Source organism: Coccinella septempunctata, chromosome 7 (genome assembly GCF_907165205.1).
Source record: "Coccinella septempunctata chromosome 7, icCocSept1.1, whole genome shotgun sequence".
NCBI classification, from domain to species: Eukaryota; Metazoa; Arthropoda; class Insecta; order Coleoptera; family Coccinellidae; genus Coccinella; species Coccinella septempunctata.
The window spans coordinates 33,404,365-33,427,243 of record NC_058195.1 but is presented as its reverse complement, the minus strand read 5'-3'; the positions used below and the strand labels follow the sequence as shown (position 1 = coordinate 33,427,243).

Below are 22,879 nucleotides of genomic sequence, written 5' to 3'. Positions count from 1 at the left end.
TGCTTTCTTTTCCTTTCTCACAGTGACAGTGAAAAGATTGCGGAGCATTTTATAGTGATTCCAGTCAAATTCAGTTCTGTGCTTTTTATATTTAGACAGAGCTTTATCTCTATCCTTCTTCAAAGCTCGAAGGGTCTCCGTGAACCAAGGAGCGTATGGTTTGGTTGTGCGATAGGTTTTATATGGCGCATGTATGTCCAAAAGAGTAGTGATGTTGCTACAGAAGAAATCAAGTTTATCATCTATATCACTAATGTCATAGATATTGCGCCATGGAATAGATCGCAAGTCACAGTCAAACTGAGAGAAATTCAGATTTTTGAAATCCCGTGATGTAACCAACTTTGGGTTTGGTTTGCTCACATTAACCTTAACACTACAAGAAGTAATTCGGTGATCTACGAAATCAACAGGCTCTACCTTTATAGACGAAATTATGTCAACAGAATCCACAACTATATAGTCTAATAAAGTGGCAGACGTTTCTGTCACTCTAGTCGGCTCGTCAACCAGCTGTTTTAGACCAAGACCCTCAAACAGATTGAAAACAAAAACTGAATCAGCTTTGGTGATATCTAGCAAATTAACATTGAAATCTCCTAAACAAATAACATTATCCACCATTGGTATAATCTGCGATAACTCAGTTTCGAATGCATCAAAAAAATATTTGTAGTTGAAGTCAGGTGGTTTATAAGTTGAACAGATAGCGATTTTCTTCCCAGGTAACCTCAGCTCAATCCACAATTGCTCTATATCAGCACCACTTGGCAAAACTGTAAAATTCAAATGATTCCTCACAAAAATACCAACTCCGCCCGCACGGCTTGCTCTATCCTGGCGCACAAAATTATATCCAATAACAGCAAGATCATCATTTGATATGCTGGGAGTCAACCAAGTTTCACTGACGCACACAATGTCAAAATCATTAGATGATAAGATGCATTTGAAATCAGTCAGGTGAGCCATTAAAGATCTAACATTGAGATGGGCACATTTAAGTCTGGAAGTTAACATTCTGTGGGATACGTTTACATTTCAGCGGAAAATCATACGAGCATCAAAAGTGATCAAATCACCTACAACGGAAGTGAACTTGAAAGACCCAATGAACAAAGCTATCCTATCTGAATTTTTCTATTTATTTATTTATTGTAAAATTATTTATAGGGCAAACTCTACCTTGAAAATGAAGAATCTTAAAAAAAATGAAAAGTGAAACAGAGAGATAAGAACTTAAAGAAAAACAAAGTGAAACTTATGAGTATTCCGAAATACTGAATCTGGAAATAAGCTAAATCACATACAAAGTTGACTCCCAAATCAAGTCCATATTATCAGCGAGTTCATGAAACTCTACATTTTAAGGTCGTTTTCAGAATTAATTTTACGTTTCTGGTCAGAAATAACAGCATAAACTTGTCCATTTCTTGTCCAAGTAGACTTAAAGCCAGCTTTTTCACAAGTTTTCTTGAAGATTTCCATCCTAGCAGAAGTTAACCATTCGTTTATAACTACAGGAGTTCCCTTGAGGCCCTTTTTTGAGTTGAAAACTTTATTACGCATCCATCTATTCACAAACATGATCGATAAAGGCCGTGGTCTCGTTGATTTTCGATTTTCTTTCTTTCCCAGACGAAAACAGTAATTAATGTCATTTGCAGTGATTCCAATGTTCGGCATATGGGAATTAATAACATTAGCCGCGACCTCGCATAAATTGTTTGTTTCGGGTTCTTCTGCGATACCGCTGATAACGAGACCATTCAAGAGTTCGACCTGCTTTTGATCATCCATCTTCTTCACGCACATTTCAGATTGATACTGTAGTTTAGCGATTTCTGTTCGTAAGTTATCAATGGAATTTTGAGTGTTTATCTCAAATGCTGTGATTTTTTCTAAAATACTTCCGAAAGATTCGTCATTTCGCTTTTCATTGGATATATCATTATTGGGGTTGGACAGGATTAGATCTTTCAACTCACGTACGTTTTGTTTCATATTTTCTTCCAACCTCAGCAGTTCTGCACTGAAATCCACAGTATTGTTCTCCTGGGAAGATCCGGCATTATTTGCTCGTGTTGTTCTCCCCATGATGTCTGAATAGTAATAGGGCACTCACGAAAACTTACTTTCTAACAGTTATTTTAACCCTTAGTATAATTTTATCTGGGAGTAACTCTGAGCGCGTCTTACTTCGTTGACAACATACGTAATAATAGTATCCGACAAATCGTCGCCATCTTCTTATACAATGTATAAATTCTGCAAGCCTCCAACGACGAACCCCATAGTATGATGCCATATATTGCTGAACTGTGAAACTGGGCGTAGTAAGTGAGTAGTGCCTCTCTATCCCCAAGAAGTTGTTTTATTCTTCTCACCGCGAATAATAGTTGACGCGATGTCTAGACAAGACATCCAGTTATAAGTTCAATGCCCGAATTTTCCCCACGTCAAAATTTGTTCATTTTTATCAATGAAATGGATAATTCAGTAGCACATCTTTCAGGTAGATTGACACCGGATTTGAATTAGGCTTTGAATTTCACTATTCGTTCAAAAATAAACGGAGAAGAGAAGAAGATTTCATCTCCTTTTAAAACGCCTTAGATTGGGACTCTATACGTGGATCACTTTTACAAAGATACTGTGATAAAAGAAACGAAGATCTATTAATTTCTTCTCTAGGTCAATGTGTACAAAAAAAGAACGAAAATTATTTTGATTTTTACAGTTGAATTACCAAAAGTCTGAACGATCTCTTACAGTTCTTGAACATCAATATTCAAGATAAGAAATACCTCCTATACAAAAAACATGTCGAAAAACTAGCTCTAAAGACCTTTCAAATTGGATTCTAGACACTACCGATCGTATTCAAGTCATTTTGAACAGAACACTCTCCAAGAATGTTTTGATAGATGTAAATATTAGGACAATAGGAAACAACTGCTTACCCGAACTCTGCTTCGCACCTTTCGGGCAAAGGCAGTTTCGTGCGGGCAAGTATCATTTTCCGCACTTGATAGGAAAACAACCATTTTATTGATTATTGAGTAGATTCACAAGAAGGGCAATTCTAGAGGTGAGTTAAGTATGATGTGTACACGTAGTTACACTTAATATTGAAACAGTAATATAAAACGAACTTGGTATTATATCACTTTTGAGTATACTGGGTATGGACAATACTATTCCTATTCGGCACTGTATTAGATATTTCACAAATCATGATATTGATTGAATAGTTCCTATTTGGTTTCATCCATTTTCGTTGATTAATCTGAAATTAATTAAGACGGATACATTCTTGGCGAATTTAATATTCATTAACTTTCGCCTCATATGAAAATCTTCTCAAAATTTGTACTTAAGAATTTGAAATAATTCATTATTCGAATGCAATCATTCAACGTCAAAGATGAAAACGAACTGATCAATATCTTAGCTGTATTCGGGTTCGAACAAGAGCCGTTCTAGAACGCTCAGGAGTTGGCGCATTCGAATGTTCTTGTTCGGCTTTTTTTTTTGGACTGTTCTAGAACTAACTTCTTCGTGTTCGGGTTTTGCCAGAATCATCCTGGGACGATCCTAGAACTGTCCAAATTCGGTACCTGAGAACTGCTCTGGGATATTTTCGACGCATGTCCATGAAAGAGAATTTGTTGATAGCAACCTAACCTAACCTTAATTTTTGAACAGGTAATCTGAAGATGAACCAAGATTTATTTTTGAAAGTTCGAATTGTGTTATATTTGTTTTTATTCTTGTTTTCATTTATTTTACGAATTATGGAGTTCATTCATTTGTTTGATAGTAATAGTTCTTCATCGTCCTCTTCGAACAGTGATGAAGAGTTCCTTGTCTAATTTGATAAAAATACGTACCAAATATGTTGATTCTTGTAATTTTATTAGAACTTATAGTAGCCTAAAAATGATGGTTACGTTGAGGAGACGCTACCACTATTATATTCAAATAAACAAGACTTCAATAAGATCATTTCAATAAGATATTTTCAACAAAAGAGTTTTACCAAAAGAATTTCAACAAGATAATTTGGACAAAAGAATTTTTACTATGCAGGGTTTTCACGAAATATTTCGAACAATGGATGGCAAAAGAACCTTGAGGATTTTCAAAATGAACACATACCTATAACAGAGATTGAGATTTAAACCTCTTTCATATATGACGTTTGTTTCGCGTTCGGGTTTTCATGAAATGAGAACCATCCTCGAACAGTTCTAGGATTCGAAACTAGGGCGCAATAGTTCTGCGCAGTTCTAGAACAATCCTCGGACTGTCCGAAATTCGAACCCGAATACAGCTCTTGATTGTCATTTTCGAATTTCTAATTCGCGCATGCGTGTTACCGTAGCCTAGAACGCGTGTTATCAATATTGGTATAATATAGATATATGATTCAAACCAATATCAACATATTGCTAGGCTAAGGTCGAAATATTCAAATGGTTGTGAAGTATAATCATTTAATTCCTGTCAGTTCATAAAACCCTGTATCAGAAAGAGATAGAGCTAATCAGCCATTTTTATTCCTAATATTTCTGCACATGCGCAGAAGTCGATTTCTGCCACGGGCTGGCTTCAGTTTTCTCTGCCCCATTATCGATATAGAATATAATGGATATATGGCACAGAACACACCCATATAGAAGGGAAACTCCCCTTCTATGGAGTGCTTTTAATATTTCTATTTTCAGACATCTTATTCAATTATCAGAAAAAACACTTAGGAATCACTATGCACTTCTCACTGCAGACTAAGACGAAAAGAATGAGGTTATGGAAATGTTTACAAACGTAAAATCAGCGATGGGAGCGACCCCATGCGGTGGTTTATGGAACTAAATTAAAGGTCCAGTTTTTCTATTTCAGTTACTCTTCTATCTTGACTTGCTTTATGATATATGGTCGCCACTGTCTTGTTAGAGTCGCTGTATCCAAATGTACATTGACTCTAACAAGTGAACAAGACAGCGGCGACAATTGGAAATTTTGCAAGAATATGGTGGCTCAGAAGCACAGATTACAAATTACAACGCTAAGATATGCAATTCGGAATGCGGATTGGATCACGTCACGTGACCAAATCCATCATATTCTTGCAAAAACGATGACCACAAAAAATGTCGCCAATGTCTCGTTAGAGTCACTGTATTCGAATGTAGATTGCAGTGACATAGTTCGAACTAAATCGTTAGTAGAGTCATTTTAATTTTTGAAGGGGATTTTGAGATTTTCGTCGAATTAATCTTTTTTTTTCAGTTGATAGTTGTTTCACTTAATTTCGAAGATTGGCTGCGGAAACTGGGTTCAAAAACTGGGTGTTATTTATTTTCAATAAATCGATAAATATCGTGTATTAGTACACTGCGCAAAAAATTAACGCACATTATGGAAATCTCAAATTTATTCTACAACTGAAGGTGTTCTCAATGATAATTATTTTTATCAGAATTATGCTTGCATATGTTATCCACTTTCAACGGTTTTCTTCAATACAGATGTTTTTTTCCAGCAGGAATAAAAAATGATATTATCAGATTTTGAATGTATTGGCTCCATTCTAAAATCAGTTGTTTTCAATCAATTCTAGTGATCAATAGTTTTTCTTTCGTTTGATTTTCTAGACTCGATCGCTATGCAACGCGAAACACGCAATTTGACACTGCGCAAAAAATTAACGCACATTATGGAAATCTCAAATTTATTCTACAACTGAAGGTGTTCTCAATGATAATTATTTTTATCAGAATTATGCATGCATATGTTATCCTCTTTCAACGGTTTTCTTCAATACAGATGTTTTTTTCCAGCAGGAATAAAAAATGATATTATGAGATTCATTCCACTCCATTCTAAAATCAGTTGTTTTCAATCAATTCTAGTGATCAATAGTTTTTCTTTCGTTTGATTTTCTAGACTCGATCGCTATGCAACGCAATTTGACCCAAGAGGAATGTGCCCAAGCAAGAAGAAGGGTGGACATACACAAGAATTGCAGAAAGGTTTGAAGTTTCCCATACAAGTGTGTCCAGAATGTTGCAGCGATTCAGGGAGACAGGTATGAATGTCCGAAGACCAGGACAGGGTAGACCACGGGTAACAACTGCCATTCAAGAACGTTACTTGAGAGTTTCTTCGTTGAGACAACGGTTTGCAACCATTCGCCTCCTTCAAATTCAGCTTGAGTGAACTCATGAGGTGCAAATCACCACTCAGACAATAAGAAATCGCCTCAGAGAATATGATTAAAGGCCTCGTGTCGCGGCAAGAGGCCCAGCTCTTACCCCAGCCCATCGAAGAGCGCGTTTGGATTTTGCGAGAGAGCATATCCATTGGGAAGAGGCCGATTGGGAAAGAATTCTCTTCACAGATGAGTCTAGATTCTGCCTCTACCATTGTGATCGACGTTCCCTTGTATACAGACGTCCACATGAAAGATATGCTCAGTGCAATTTCCTGAATACTACTGGTTTCGGGGGAGGATCGATTATGGTATATGAGGTGGAATATCTTTGACTGCTCGCACAGACCTAGTGGTCGTTGATAATGGAGCTATGAATGCTGATAAGTATGTAGGGAACATTCTTGAAGAGCATGTAGTGCCATTTGCCCCATACATTGTTGAAAATTTCATTTTTATGGACGATAATGCCAGACCCCATCGTGCGCGCATCGTTCAGGAGTACCTTGAAGAGGTTGAAGTCTCTCGAATGGAATGGCCAGCAAGAAGTCCAGATCTCAATCCGATTGAGCCGTTTTGGGACAACCTCAATAGAAGGCTGAGAAGTTCAGAAAATCATCCAGCTACTCTTAATGACTTAGGAATCCAACTCGGTGAAATCTGGGAAGGATTAGATCAGAACATTTTAAGATCACTCATTTTGAGTATGAACCGTCGTTGCCGAGCTGTAATTAACGCAAGGGGTGGAAATACCAAGTATTAAATCAATTATCAGCATTTCAGTATTTTGAAAATTGTTCATTTCTCATCTTCCATATAAGATTCGGTGAAATCCTGAATTTTTCTTCCATTTAATGTGTCTTGTTTCGTTCAAAACCTTCCCGAGAGAACATAAAAAATAAGTTATGAAGTCAATGTAGAGTTAACTTTCATTAAAATTGAGATTTTCAGAATGTGCGTTAATTTTTTTGCGCAGTGTATTCATGGAATAGAATTGTTTTGAATCAGCTGATAAAACAGAGTAATGTGTTTCGAATTCGAACTTCTTGGCTTTTTACATGATCATAATAGAAAGAAAATGATTATGATAACCACAACTATGATATCTTACCTTCTCCATCATCAACAATGGCTCAATGGCTGAAATTGATACATTGGTGCTAAGAAAACTTGTTCAATTTGAACTGAAAATTAGAAATGATTGTCTAAATAAAGTTGAATGTGTAAACGATATTCGGTTTAGGAAATATTTTATTTTATAACTATACAGTTTGAAAGCTCGATATAGAATGAAATCCTAGACAAACTAAAAGAATGGCATTCCTCGCCCAAAAGGGTTCTACGTCTTGCCCCTCGTCTAGACCGTGGACCCATATCTCTCAACACCTTCATATTTCCCTGCATGCCCTCGTTGCTTCGTCATTGATACAGCGAGTCAAACTTTGGGAACGTAGCATATTTGGGGTCTCAAAAGATGTGGAGTTCACAGTCGGCTAACCTGACGTCATTCACGACCTCGTGAAGTGGTTTCTGAAACAAACAATATTGGAAATATTAGAATTAATTCTAAATATTGGAAAGCTAAGTGCTTTCCAATTGAGTCTCGCTTGACGAGACTCTCGTAACGAATAACTTCATTCGTTCGGAGGGACAAATCCCAGTATATGCCGTTTTGGATCGCTTCGATCCCGGCAGCTCACCAACCACGTAACGGTCGTTTGTAAGCACTTTCTTAACTAAAAACGGTCCCTTATAACGTGGCTCGAGCTTTCTGCTCTGACCGTTATTAGCCGTCTTCACGTTTCGTATTAGGACATGCGGTCCAACGTGGAAGACCTTCGTCGAAGCATGCTTCTTATCGTAACATCGTTTTTGGTACCTTTGCTTTTCCGTAACTTTTTGAGAGACGTTATCACTCATAGCCACTAAGTCTGGACGTTCATCGTCACAAACTTCTGTCGTCAAAAAGGCATCGTTAATACCTAGGGGTTTATAGCCCAAAAACAAGTTGTAAGTGCTCTTGACGGTGGTAGGATTAACTGAAGGATAAAATTCCAATTTCACCTGTGTCATGGTCTCGTACCAACGTCTTTGACATCAATCGAGGCCATAACAGCAGATAAAACAGACCTATTCATTCGTTAAAACTAACCGTTGGCTCTTGGAGCAGTAGCACACAACACTAGTTTGATACTTAACTCAAACGATCATGTCGGTAAGTCACAGGTTCGTCATCTGTGAGCTTGATTGACATTTTCGAAACGTATTGCCTATTTCTCGTAAAGAAGTAGCAAAACAATCTCTGTACTCGTTAAGTACTCGTAACAATTGAGAGCATTCGTCATGGCTCAGATTTGTGTTAATTTGCTTCTGCACTTCGTCAAGTGAGAAAGGTGTTAGCTCTTCTGTATTTGCTATAGATCAATTTATGGATCCTCATAACAAGTGAATCCTCGAGCTATAACCTTACCTGCTGCCAAACACAAGTCTTTATCAGACATATTCATAACAGGCACAATAGCACCTTTTTCTGAATTCGTAACACATGGTAAAATAATGTGAAAATTATCAGACCAATTGCGATATCGTAAATCTATGAAAACGTCATTGAAATCTTCATCACTATAAACCTCGACTTGCCCTATGTAATTTTGCAGATATAACAGATTTTTCAGATACATAGAGATTTATTTTCCTTTTAGGTGAATCGATAATATTATCAAACGTAAAGATATTCTTATTGAACAAGCGGACCTGATTTCCCCTAACAACCATTGTCACGTTTTCATTGTTTATAAAAGGTTGACCCACCAAAACTGACACATTCTGAACATAATCGGGTACAACAATTGCTTCTACAGTAGCAGACGCCAGGTCTACATCTAATTTCAACGTTACTTTAGAAGTAGCTACTACTGAGCCACCTGCATAACCACAAAGTCTTACATTTGTAGTATACGTTTCCAACTTGAGGTTATCTACTACAGACTGTCTCAAAGTTACCACAGAACATCCAGAATCAACGTATCCTCGCAATGGATGACCATTTATAACACAATCAATAAAATAACAAGTGGTAAGATTTTGGTCAGCTACAGAGTCTAATACTAACATTCGCTCACCTTTCTTGTTGCTATCTTTTGACTTACCAAAACCAATAGTGCAATTGTCAGCATCGTGTTCCAGCAAATGGCATCTGGCACACTCCCTGCGTGGCATAATACACTTTGATTGGAAATGCCCTTTCTTCTTGCAATTGAAGCACGTAACGTTGGTCAATTCTAATTTTTTATGAGAAGATGAGTAACGTTTAGGGTTGACCGAATTACGTAACTCCGATCGTTGAGGCAGATTCTCCAAACTCAGAACTCGAACACATTCCTCCTCGTATGAATGTTCATCCCGTAACATGGACAAATATTCCTCAAATAATGCTTCTGGTACGACGTAACGTCCTGCTCTTGCGGCATTCTGAATGGTGATATCGGGTATCCCGTCGATCAAACAGGAAACAGCATTTTTACCTGTTATCTGGCATGTTCGGAGAAGTTCCATCTTTCCGAAATAGTAGGAAGTCATCGTTTCATTCTTCCTCTTCTGTCTCTCGAGCATTCGTCTCAATGACTTAGAATAATCAACATGATCTGGAAATGTCTTCATTATTTGCCTCTTCCACTCGTCCCAAGTGTAATCAACCGAACTTAAATTATGATACCATGTTCTGGCCATTCCACTCAGTTTCGATTGCATATGATACATAGTTGTCATATCATCCCAATCATTAATCATTCTCAGCTGATCAATCTTTTCCAACCATTTAGCTGCCGAAATATTTTCATTCTCCGGATCGAATTCAGGGATGCAATCAGTTCTAATAGTAAATCTTCGATTTTCAATTGGTTGTTTAGATCTACTCAGTTGTTCTATCATACAGAGCCGGAGCGAGGGCGTGGCGAGAGAGGCGGTCGCCACGGGCGCTAGCGATCTGGGGGCGCAAAATAAAAATAATAAAAAAACAGTATTCTCTCCAATTGAATATTTTTCATTTGATATTTAACACAAAACATAATATTATAAAAATATGCCAAACACGTTATACATATGTGTGTGAATTAAATTAATCTGAAAGTAAACGAACACTATACAGGTAGGACTGTAAACGTCCGTAGTCCACAGCATGGACTGGAGAATAATAATCAAATACTTAATAATAATAAATTATTAAGATATAGTCCACACCATCAGTCTGAAAACAGAATGCGTCGCCACAGCCTTCTAAAGAACGTCTCTATTGACGGCTGTGGCGTCGCATAACTACCAACGCGATAACAAAGGCCATGTCGAGATCTACTTACAAAAAAACTATCGGAGACCGATTGAGGCGCAAAACCTTAGCCGATTGGGGTATTTCCTTCAGAACATAGACAACAATAGCTCCTGGAGAACTGGAGAGCTGGTAAATTATCACAGATAGAGGTTACAGAAGAGGAAAAGAGAAGAAAAATAAAATAGCCTGGAGAAGAAGCTGATGATGAAACATTCTAATTTTGACTAGAAGAATAAGCTGAAAAAGGACCTCATTCAAGTATTGAACTATATTTCAGTGCAACTCGAAGAAAGATTCAGTGTTTTGCCAGAAGTTTCTGAAGACAGCTTTCTCGAGGGAATACGTTTGCAAGGCTTTCTACATGGCGAATTAAACAAGAAAGCATTGAAGTATAGTCCCGATTCAGATCCATACAAATTTGTGTCCACTCAAAATATTCTTGACTTTATCAGTAACTACAGCTGCCACAGCTACATATTAACGTTCTTTCAACAAATTGAAATTAGTGAAAACCTATTTAAGGTCTTTAACTGGACAGGAAAAGCTGACTTATTTAGCATAGCAGTCCCATCAATAGAAAAGAAAAAGAATCACGACATCATTGATATTCTTGCAGAAACCAAAGCACCAAAAGTCAAATTATAGTTCATTTTGAATGCATGTTATTGTTATTTCGTATCCCTTTTATTTTGATTTTATTTGTATTAATTTCTTTAAAATATGAAAGATTTTTCCGAAAAAAAAAAGCTAGGTATTCGATTATGAAAGATAAATACAAATCAACATAGGAAAGAGAATTTCTTAGGGGCGCATTATGAGAATTCGCCACAAGCGCCAGAATCCTAGTTCCGGCTCTGCTATCATACTTTCCAACCGAGCAAATCTATCCTCGTAATTTTTGGACGTTGAATTATCAGCAGTGTCCTCACCTCGTAATGAATCTCGGGAGGAACTTACTGTTTGTACTCTGCTTCTTGGCCTTGTGTGATGTGCATCTAATGCAGGGGTAACAGTCCGTTTCCTTTTTGCAGATCCCTCGTATAAGGGAGACTTGGACGTATGCCTTTTCGTAACAGGCTCTTGTTTTCTAATACTTCTAGCTCTCACTCTTCCACTAGAACTGGAGCTATCTGAACTAGACGTGCTACTTTCTGAATCACGGTGGTATCTGCCCATATTTAGAACTTAACTAGAACTCTGAACACTTTTTGTCGTGACACTTCTGCTTAACTGTTAAACTTCAGCACTTAACTGGTTCAAACGAAACAACGGAAAAAGTACGTAACTATTCCGAAAAATTTTCGTAATAGAAAATAATACAGGAAGTATTAAGTTCACCCCGCACCTGAACTGTAAACGATATTCGGTTTAGGAAATATTTTATTTTATAACTATACAGTTTGAAAGCTCGATATAGAATGAAATCCTAGACAAACTAAAAGAATGGCATTCCTCGCCCAAAAGGGTTCTTCGTCTTGCCCCTCGTCTAGACCGTGGACCCATATCTCTCAACACCTTCATATTTCCCTGCATGCCCTCGTTGCTTCGTCATTGATACAGCGAGTCAAACTTTGGGAACGTAGCATATTTGGGGTCTCAAAAGATGTGGAGTTCACAAATGAATCAAAGATTTTAACCTTTTAATGAAATTTAATCAATTTTGAAATGGGATGAAACAGTACTACCAACTGGGAAGCAGCGAACTATGAATCAAGAAATGAATCCCGCAAAACCTTTCATGACTGAAAACGAAATCTCGTAAACGAAAGCAAATGAAGCACTCTTCACACACTGGCAAACAACCTGCTTGCACATGTTCAGATTTCTATCATCAGAGGGCGCATCGCTAGTCAAAATAACCGAACAACCCGGACTCCCCGCCCGAGTCGTCTCTTCCTTGTGTCCATGTCTGTGACGCCTTATCTGTGTACCGACTACCGAGTTCTAATTTTGAGGTTAATTGTGTTATTTCAATTTGAAAGATGTGGTAGTGAACGCCTGTGCTTACACGTTATAAAAGGGATATGTTGAAGTGAAGCATGCTGGATTCCCACATGATTTAGGGAAGCATCAAAACTGTAAGTACTCGGTATTTCGTTAGTTAGATGTTATTATTTTCCCAACACAAATTGGAACTCTGATTTGGGATATCAGCGTAATGAATTTAATTATGCATCTATTCATTGGCAGAACTGCTAACGCAATTCATTCGGGTCGGTTTATTTTATCAACAATTTCATTTTGATTACCATTGCCTCCTAATAAGTTTAGCATTGATCAAATGAAACCGAGTTGATGAGAAAACGTGTCTTCTAAGTAGTATTCTTCCATAGGTATCTACTATAAGTATAGTATGCCTGTTACTATAAACATGACTTATTATTCACATTTCAGGTGGTTTCTTAAATGAAAAGAAGTTCAAAATTCGCCAATTGTAACAGTGAGTGTTTGAAAGATTTTTTTTTACTAAGATGGACTGCAGTAAACGTGATATAGATATAGATTGAATTGAATGGAATTAGCGAAATGAGAAGAGTTAAATTTCAAGAAAAACTGAATAATTCAAAAGAAGTACAATTGAAGTTTCCTGGAGATCAATTACCCTCGATGGTAGATTGAACCGAGAATGAATTCATCCCAGGACAAACTAATAGTTCAAACCGAGGTTTAAACCGAAAAACAAAGAACCTATTGATTCATGTCTCCTTATTATCTTCAAGTGGGTTGACCATGTACAATGAATCATTTCGTGCACATTGCTCCAGTACCAATCATATGAAATCATTTTCATAATAAGGGAAATGTACCGTAAAACGGGGCTGCTTGATACACTTTTCCAAATTTTAGGTCCTACCTCGCTGTAACAAAGATACGTTAATCGAAACTAAAATTATTTTAGCTTAATTTGGGGTGAGGGCTATCAGGTGTAATACTCAGAAAACATCTAGCCCTCCCCATATTGAAGAGAAAAAACTTGAAAGACATTTTTTCAAGTAGCCCTACGATGCGGCTAAATGAAATTTGTTTGGTAATCGCATTTAAAATGCGAGTATACTCACAATTGAGACTAACTCAAACGCTAAATACCTTTTTGAAATGTTGATAAAACCCTTAGGTAGGTAGTTCATTTAATAAATATCACAGTAGTTATAGCAGACAAATACTTTTATTTAGTGGTGAGTAGGAACTTACAACCTGATTACAAGAATATTAAAGGTGAAATAAAGAAAAACAATGATACAAACATATTATTGGAAGTTTATAGTTTTTCAGTTTACGGTGAGGAAGCTTCCTCTACTAGTGGAAAATTCATAACGTTTTTGAGTCTATATGTTGATAGATTTTTGAAATGGTTCGACCACATTGAGTTCTTATCAATTAAATTAAGTAAAATCAGTTTTTGGCAGAACATTGTCAAAGGATAGTTTATTTTGCGAATGCTAATTATGAGGTATGGAATAATTTTCTGGTCGTTCAGCGGTAGATGTTATTCTCAAAATAAAAAAAAAACTTTAAGAATTATCATATGTCATTCAGAGAGTCTCGTAGAGGAGTTTTCAAGAATAATGTAATTTTAACTCTGTATGCCTTATATACAGTATGATGCAAATGGTAGGAATAAATTTGTTACTTCGTAAACCGGCGACTTAGGAAAAAATCCTAAAACCCGTCGATTTATATTTTAAAACGGGCTATTCGTAAGGATACCTTTTAGTTTTTGACGTCATCTATGTGAGCGCACTGACGTCATCGCTAAAATTTTTAAATGGAAATGTGGGTGTTGTAATACTCATTAAATACGCTAAACGTGTTAAAAAGGGTAGAAGTAGGTAGATAAGACATTTCATTACCAGTGACGGTCTTTACAAAATTTAATTTTGTGTGTCAATAGAAACGTCATACCAATACTTAATACGTCATACCAATACTAATAATTGAGATATCTGTTGAAATTTCATCAATAATATTGGGGACAATACGCAAAAAATGAAATGGCTGAATAGGTATTTGAAAGACCTTTCAAATAATGTATTACAACCCCCACAAAGATTTTAGCGATGACGTCATCACGCTCATATCGATGACGTCAATAATAAAAACGTATCCTTACGAATAGCCCGTTTTAAAATAAAAGTCGCAGGCTTACGAAATAACGCTTACTCTCTAAGGAAAAGTAAAATTTGTCATAACCTTCGCTCATCTACCCTTGAAATCTTCTACGTGCTGCAGCATAAGAAAATAAATATGAATATTTGAGAAAAGTTGAAAAAGATGCATGTAATTTCCTCAATTTTTTTTACATAGAAGTGGCCAGCAATCAGCTGATTTTTAGAGATGCTTTTTTAGAGATATATATATATTATATATTCTTTTGAATGTCAGCAATACATTTTTAATTATCAAACAATATAGCATATGTATGAGTTTCAGCCGAGGGGTCTATCACTGACCTCCATTAAGCTAGCAGAACCACTTTTGAATTTTGGATTTTTTTTGCGGCCATAATTTTAGGCTAATTTATTACCCCAATTAAAAATTTTTTGCTCCCCAATTTTTGGAGAAAATGGGGGTTCTGCTAGCTTAACGTTAAGCTACCAGAACCCAGAAGCTAATGAAACATTTAGCAGAAATCTGACAATACCATAATTTTAGGCTCTCATTTGAACCTACTGCGGATTTCCCTAGAATAGTTTTTTTTTAAAAAAAAAGGTTCTGCTAGCTTTACCGTCAAGCTAGCAGAACCAAACCGCTAATACAATATTTATCCAGAATCTGACCACACCATCCTTTCAGGCTAATTTATTACCCTAGTGACAAATTTTTTGCTCTCCAATTATTGGAGAAATTGGGGGTTTCGTTAACCCAACCCGTCGCTAGCCGGACAAAACCGATAATCCATTATTGATCCAGAATCTGATTATATCATATTTTAAAGCTAATTTATTACCCTAGTGACAAATTTTTCGCTCTCCAATTTTTGGAGAAATTGGGGGTTTCGTTAACCCAACCCGTCGCTAGCCGGACAAAACCGATAATCCATTATTAATCCAGAATCTGATTATATCATATTTTAAGGCTAATTTTAGGCTTATTTATTACCCTAGTGCGAATTTTTTCGCTCTCCAATTATTGGAGAAATTGGGGGTTCCGTTAACCCAACCCGTCGCTAGCCGGACAAAACCGATAATCCATTATCAATCCAGAATCTGATTATATCATATTTCAAGGCTGATTTTAGGCTAATTTATCACCCTAGTGCGAATTTTTCCGCTCTCCAATTATTGGAGAAATTGGGGGTTTCGTTAACCCAACCCGTCGCTAGCCGGACAAAACCGATAATCCATTATTAATCCAGAATCTGATTATATCATATTTCAAGGCTAATTTTAGGCTAATTTATCACCCTAGTGCGAAATTTTTCGCTCTCCAATTTTATTGGAGAAATTGGGGGTTTCGTTAACCCAACCCGTCGCTAGCCGGACAAAACCGATAATCCATTATTAATCCAGAATCTGATTATATCATATTTCAAGACTAATTTTAGGCTAATTTATTACGTTAGTGAGGATTTTTTTGCTCTCCATTTATCGGATAAATTGGGGATTCCGTTACCACTCCTTGCTAGCCGGAGCAAATCAATCATGGATTTTTTTATCCTGAATCAGGTTGCGCCATTCAGGCTATTCATTAGTTTCAAAAAAGGACAACAATCTAGGATATTTTGTAAGACATTTATTCGCCGAATTCCAATCCGAATATGAATTGGAGTCCCTAGTTTGTTCTTCCCTCATCATAATAAATTGTCACCCAAAACACATTGACTTGTGAATTTCAAACACTGGATGAATAGAATTGATTTTACATGGACCAAAATTTACCGAGAATACATGTGCATACTATTTTTTTCATAAAAATGGAGAAAGTGAAGTGACATGGTTGAGGAGCTTTCTCAAATGTCGAATAGGTATATTTATATTAATAGAACTGGAGACATAAACAAATAATGAAATTTATATAATACATATTTACATTAATCATTTATAACCCTTTTATACATGCAAAAAAAATACATACATACGTAGGTATGTACATGTTGGTGAGATATTGCTTCTCCCAGCTCCTCTCCAGGTTGATTACAAAAAAAAAACAAGGAACAAAATACGTTACAAAATAAAATTATTTCAACATGAAAAAGCATATACAATAAATTGAAGTTTCTCTGAGAAAAAAGCCACAGGAATACAGAAATGACGCCAAAGTTTGATGAAAAACTCAAAATTTAAATTTATATAATTTTTATGCCATTCAATTCTTGAAATAAACAAGAAGATGGGGATTCACTTTTTTCTTTGACTTGTTTATTTTAATTTCCTTATCAGAAAGGTTATTATACTCAAACCAGAACGACGACCTTGGTGCTATACCTGTATAATGGCCCATATTGAAATTAGAGTCCCTTCGAGTCGTCGATCCAGGAATAAAATGAATGATTCCAACCAGATTGAATTAAAAACATTTTGGAATATCTTCCACGGAGATGTCCAAATTCGTTGTGTGGTCACTCAAATTGACCGGTTCCATGAAACAGTATTGGCCTAAAAAAAACGCAAAATCATTTAGGGGCTAATATGTAGGTATATATATATATATATATAAGGTTATTCCTGAAGAAGGAAACAAATTGTTCCGAAAGCTTGGTGTATGAATAAAGAGTAAACTTTTGCAACACTCAATTGGTTCGAAATCCCTTATTTCACTTTATATATATATATAAAAAAAAATAATATAGAAGTTATAGGATACTAGTCGTTTGGAAAATTATTGATTCAATATATTTATGTAACTCAGGTTCAGTAATGGTCGTGGTTTATATGGTGGCATATATATTTATATATGCATTCATTCAAAAGAATGTCAGCAGTACATAATAAGTAATAACAATAATTCACAAGACACCCACCTGTCTCTGTCAATTCAGATTCTCTGTACCCATTGCAGCTGTAGCACTTCTGTTTCCCCCTGAGAACGATATGTTCCCCAATTATATTTTCACAATTTTTTCCAATTTTTGTGTGGTCGACAGAAAGCACTCTCAAGTTCTTGTGTTTCGCAGTACAACCATTCTCACAGACTGAGACTTCCTTCATACTTGGCAGATCTGCAAATATCTTAGAAATCAATGAAACCACATTACATTCACAATAATAATAATAATAATAATTTATTCACTATGAAAAAAAGTTTCTACAGTACGACCAAATAATTATTCTCTGTTATGTGTCTTGTGTTTGTATCGAATAGATTTTTCAGTATCATAGTTCGCATACGATATGAGTGGGTGTTTATTCCTTTGGAGCTGATATACTTCACTATATCTGGGAACATGTTTCCTTCTGAAGCTAACTTTTCGAGGGAAATCCTGATTTCTTCTTTGTCCCGAAATCCAACAAGAAATATTTGTACCAGGCTGTCGAAAGCACAAGTGTTTCTTAAAGAATAAGAACTTCCTTCAAGATTTGTTGCCTGAAATGTGAAAAATCTTTGAATAAAGGGAAATTTGATGAATTTTGCATTAAAATTCTTATTGAACTTTCTCAATGTATGAGTAAAAATATTGAAGAGGATTGGTATCTAGGTTGGATTCAAATACAAATTTATCTTGTACATAAATATATGTATATAAATATAAAAAAAGAGATGAATAAATTTCGTAAGTTCGGGTGAGAAAGAAAAGAGAAATAATTCAGCGAATCAAAAGTCATATCCAAGGTGAAATATTTCGAATGGTTGAATGGTGACAAAGTTATAATAGAATATAGTTCCCAAGTACTTTTGAATTATTCTACAGTTTAGTACTGAATATTTCCTTTGAATGGTGATATTTGATTGTAAATACTTACCCGAAGAGACGGATGGTTTCCATTTTTTATTAGAGGGATTTTCTGAACTTTTTTGAAATCCTCTAGCGCATCGAAAACTTCATAATTTTTAGTTAGGTATAAGGACTTTGGCATTTTTTTTTTATTGCCTAGACCCCCCCAGTTCTCCTCTTCCTGCGTTGCCAATATCGCACCCTCTGTTTCTTCATCTTTTTCGTTTGTTTCTTCTTCTGTGAGATTACTGAGTTCGGAAGATATAATTTTCAAACTTCCTTCCAAATATTTCAAATATGTTTCTACGAAATTATCTGCTCGTACAGGCTTCGCACAGTATTTGAAAATTTGATTTTTGACTATATTGAAGTGCCCTTCCACAGGTGCGCTAGATGCTGGTATACGCCCATAGCCAAATTTTGGTCTAGCAACGCATGACCAAAGGGGCATCCATTTGAGGTCATTTAAAAGTTTTTTCGCCAATTCTGGAAAATAATGCGCGTTGTCATCATCCCCCTCTTCAGTTCGGATTATGTCGTGTACTTGAGAATTGATGTTTTCCCCCCAAACTGTCCATTTATTCGAAAATTCATTTTTCGAAGAAAAAATGCCCTCATCTTCTGGGGGGAACTCAACCACATCATCATCCGAAACTTCAGCCGCCGGATCTAGAAGTTTTCGCATTTTCATTTTATGTATGTTGCAAGATGTCGAATTTCAATTCCGAAGACTTCCCCCAGTAGTACACTGACATATCAAAAATAAAGCAAAAAGGATATCCGCCGCTTCTTCTCTATTTTGGGTCAGAACCAGTTGCCCAATCAAGGCCAGGTAAAATTTTTTTATGGGCTTATTGAGTTTACTCAAAAAATTCGAGTATATCTTAATGAAATGAGCTACATCTATTCTGATATAACATTTTTGAGGTTTCTCCATCCAGTAAGCTTGACTGTAATCCTCAATTGTTAAGTAGCCTGTGAAAGATCTTACAGTCGCAGTGAGCAGAGCTCTTGAAGAGTCACATACCACTTCTTTTGGTATTGGGGGTGAATTTATTCTCACCCATTCATTCAACCAGTATTCGATTATGTTTGTATTGTGGACTTCACTAAGCATCTGCATTATGGGAAATTGCAATCTTCCAGTATGGATAACTCCATTATATAAAAAAATATGTTTGGATGTAGATCCATCGATTTTTTTAATTTTTGAATTATACTTCCGGTTGCATCAATGCATAATGTTACATGCCCCCGCTTCACACTTGAGCGGTAAACATGCGTCTGATTGTTGATTCCAAAAAAAACAAAAAACGGGTCGTATCCAATATTGTGTATTGAGTCCTTGAAGTTCTTGTTTTTCATAATGCCCAATGCTATCAAAGGATCTTGGTGGATATAATTCGAAGCCATAAATTCATCCTTTGCCACCTTGAGAACATTGCCTGAATAAAGATGAGGTGGTTCGTCATCCCCAACATCCATTAAAACTGCGGCTTCTTCGGAACGTAACAGGACTGCTGATTTGAATTTGAGCTTTTCTGCTAACTGTGAACGGAGGGGTTCTCTGAGGTACCGTTTACCGCATTTTCCTTTCTCTGTTCCTCTATGAAGAGAACATTCAATGTGTATTTTTCCATTATCTGCGTTCACTATTTGACATGATATCTGGCTGCCACAAGTACAATAACCTAAAAATTGATATATAATAATTATATTTTCAATAAGGCAAACGGGGCATAAGAAATGTGGAATGCGCGGAATTTTTTAAACGAAAACAATGACACTTAAAATCTCCCGATTCGACAAAATGAATTGTTAAAATGAAATTTCTACATTCTTTACGAATGCACCGGGAACACTGCCGAAGATGATTTTATGAGCGGATGAATTGGATCTATTGTCTGCGGCAGGTCACGTCTGGCAGTGGGTACCTGCTTAGTAATCGTTAAAGTTTGTCCCTTTCATTATGTATGAATTGAAATATAGTTTGAACCACTGTCAATCATTTGAATTTTATTATCGTAGAGTTTGTTATTTGTTATTTAATTATCTTTCTAAGTGCTACCGGCAATTTGTTTAGTTCAGGCAATGTATAGAATGCGGGTCTTCTAGGCAATTTATGAAATAATTCGAATGCGTTTGTCCATTTTACACTTTACCAAGGCATTGTATGCAATTCCTAGGCCTTATATAGAATGTCTGCTGGTCTGCCGGCAATGTGCGAAATGAAATGATTCAGGTGTAAATTCATCATCTTATCTGAATTATATACAATACCTAGGCATTGTATAGAATGCCGTATTATACACATTGCCGGTAACATATACACTGGGCAGCCAAATTAACCGGACGGAAGAAATTTCTATGAGACATCATAGACACGTAATTATTGATTTCTTGAAAAAATTCTGATGATAAGTATAATATAAAACCTTACATGTAACTGAATTATTTGAATCCATTATTCGAATGATGAATAACTGACCGCTTCTGTCGAATGAGTGCAAGATTAAGATCAAATGAAATGTGAAGTTGAAATCAAGATCGCCAGAATTCACTCATTTATAGAAGATATAGTTGATATCGAGTAAACCATAGGGTAGATGTAGAATTGGAAAGTCCTTATAAAATCAATAATATATTATTTCATTGGTATTGACTTACTTACCTTTGAATTTTCCCGATACTAAATTTTCATTCAAATAGTGATATTTGAACCGAAATCCACATTGCAACTTCACAGCCTTCCTTTTCGGCACATGCCAAAGAATATAGAGACCTTGGGGATAATTTATAATTTAACCTCTCAGCCAACTCCTGCCAAATTGGATGAACTTTCGAGATCACCTTATTATTTATAAAAATCCGATTTTGATTATCTTTGAATAACTGTGTAATGGGAAACCGGTGGAAATGATGAGATGTTTAATCTTCAGCTTTCTTTAATTGAATCCCCGTATTCATAACAACAATAACAATTTATATCAATTGAGTAAGTTTGCGATTACAGCAAGTCTTGTAATAATAACTATTAATGCAAGGTGTTTGAAATCAATAACAATGATTGGTATTCAGGTAATCAGGTTGATTGCCGAAATCAGATCAATAATACAAAACATCTCTACACCTTCCCTTCCTGAGGAACGATCTTCACTATGGCCACTTATGAAGATCGATCCCTAAGAATGAGAAGATTCTTAACAATTCTGAAATTTAAACTTTTATTCGAAATATCTACTTGAACCCAAAATTACCATAAATTTACATCGGGATAGAATAAGCGAAGATATAAAAGTCTTACTGCTAAGTTACATGTTTTCTTACCTACAGGTAGCTACCATCCTACTGGTAATAATCCTAGGTATAAATGAATGAAAATTATTACAAACTACTATACAGATACACTATCTCATATATCTCTTAATTCTATTTTTGTGCACAGTACTGCGTCTTCCATCTTTGTCGACAATTATGCAATTAGGCCCACTTGCAGAGACAACTGTATAGGGACCTTTCCACCAAGGGTCAAATTTTTGTCTGGTTTCATTCGTTATGAGAACAAGGTCTCCTTCTTCAATGTGCAATTGAGAAGCATCTCTATCATGTAACTCCTTACGCTTTATTTTGGCACTTTCAAGATAATTTCTAGCTCTGTTCTGCGCGAATTGTAACCTAAAACGTATTTCTTGGTCATATGCTTCAATACTATAAAGAGGATCTACTCGATTATCACAGAATATATCCGAGCTAAGGTTAGCCCTTCTTGCAAAAACTAACTCATAAGGTGTATAATTGTGATACGTCATTGGGGTTGTATTGTAACAAAATGTAAAATATTTAGTCCACGTATCCCAGTCAGACTGACTTTCATTGATATACATTTTAATGAAATCATTTAAGACCCTATGATTCCTTTCACATCCTCCTATAGTCTGACTGTGATACGCTGTTGAAATTTTGTGTTGTATCTTGAGCAGTTCCGCAAGATTCGAGAAAACTTCATTCTTGTATTCTGTACCCATATCCGTTCTAATTTCTTTCATGGGTCCATATATAAGAATGAAATCCTCTAGGATTGCTTTCGCTACCGTAGGAGCTTCTTTATTGGTTATTGGCGATATGACTACATATTTTGACAATTCGCACTGTATAGTTACCGCATATCGATTTCCTCGCGATGTTTTAGGAAATGGTCCAACGGTATCGATGCATACTATATCGAAAGCATTCTGAAGAGTTATCACGAAGGGTTGATTATGCCTTTTGTTAATTTTATTAATTTGACATTTATGACATTGCCTAGTGTATTGAGCAACATCCCTCGACATTCCTTTCCAATAGTAGAACGATTTTAATTTCTTTAGCAACCGCTTTTGTCCACAATGACCACCATACATAGGACCATTGTGATACTTTTCAACTAATTTTAGTCTTTCATCTTTATCAACAATTACTATTC

General features: G+C 36.0%; 2 protein-coding genes and 1 long non-coding RNA gene across 3 annotated transcripts; 1 reads left to right on the top strand and 2 right to left on the bottom strand.

Moving 5' to 3' along the window:
- Positions 1-8,839: 8,839 nt before the first annotated feature.
- LOC123317860 lies at positions 8,840-10,143 on the bottom strand. The gene has a single exon (XM_044904471.1). It carries the CDS (start codon positions 10,004-10,006, stop codon positions 8,840-8,842), a length of 1,167 nt encoding a protein of 388 aa, XP_044760406.1. The 5' UTR covers positions 10,007-10,143.
- Positions 10,144-12,242: 2,099 nt separating this feature from the next.
- On the top strand, positions 12,243-13,465 carry LOC123317931. Its single transcript, XR_006538223.1, has 2 exons — positions 12,243-12,622; positions 12,939-13,465. It is a non-coding gene; the product is annotated as an uncharacterized LOC123317931 (long non-coding RNA).
- A 3,586-nt stretch (positions 13,466-17,051) lies between these two features.
- On the bottom strand, positions 17,052-20,318 carry LOC123317859. Its single transcript, XM_044904470.1, has 4 exons — positions 18,446-20,318; positions 17,799-18,068; positions 17,506-17,713; positions 17,052-17,140 (listed from the first exon to the last, which is right to left on the bottom strand). Exons 1-4 carry the CDS (start codon positions 19,106-19,108, stop codon positions 17,052-17,054), a joined length of 1,230 nt encoding a protein of 409 aa, XP_044760405.1. The 5' UTR covers positions 19,109-20,318.
- Positions 20,319-22,879: the final 2,561 nt, after the last annotated feature.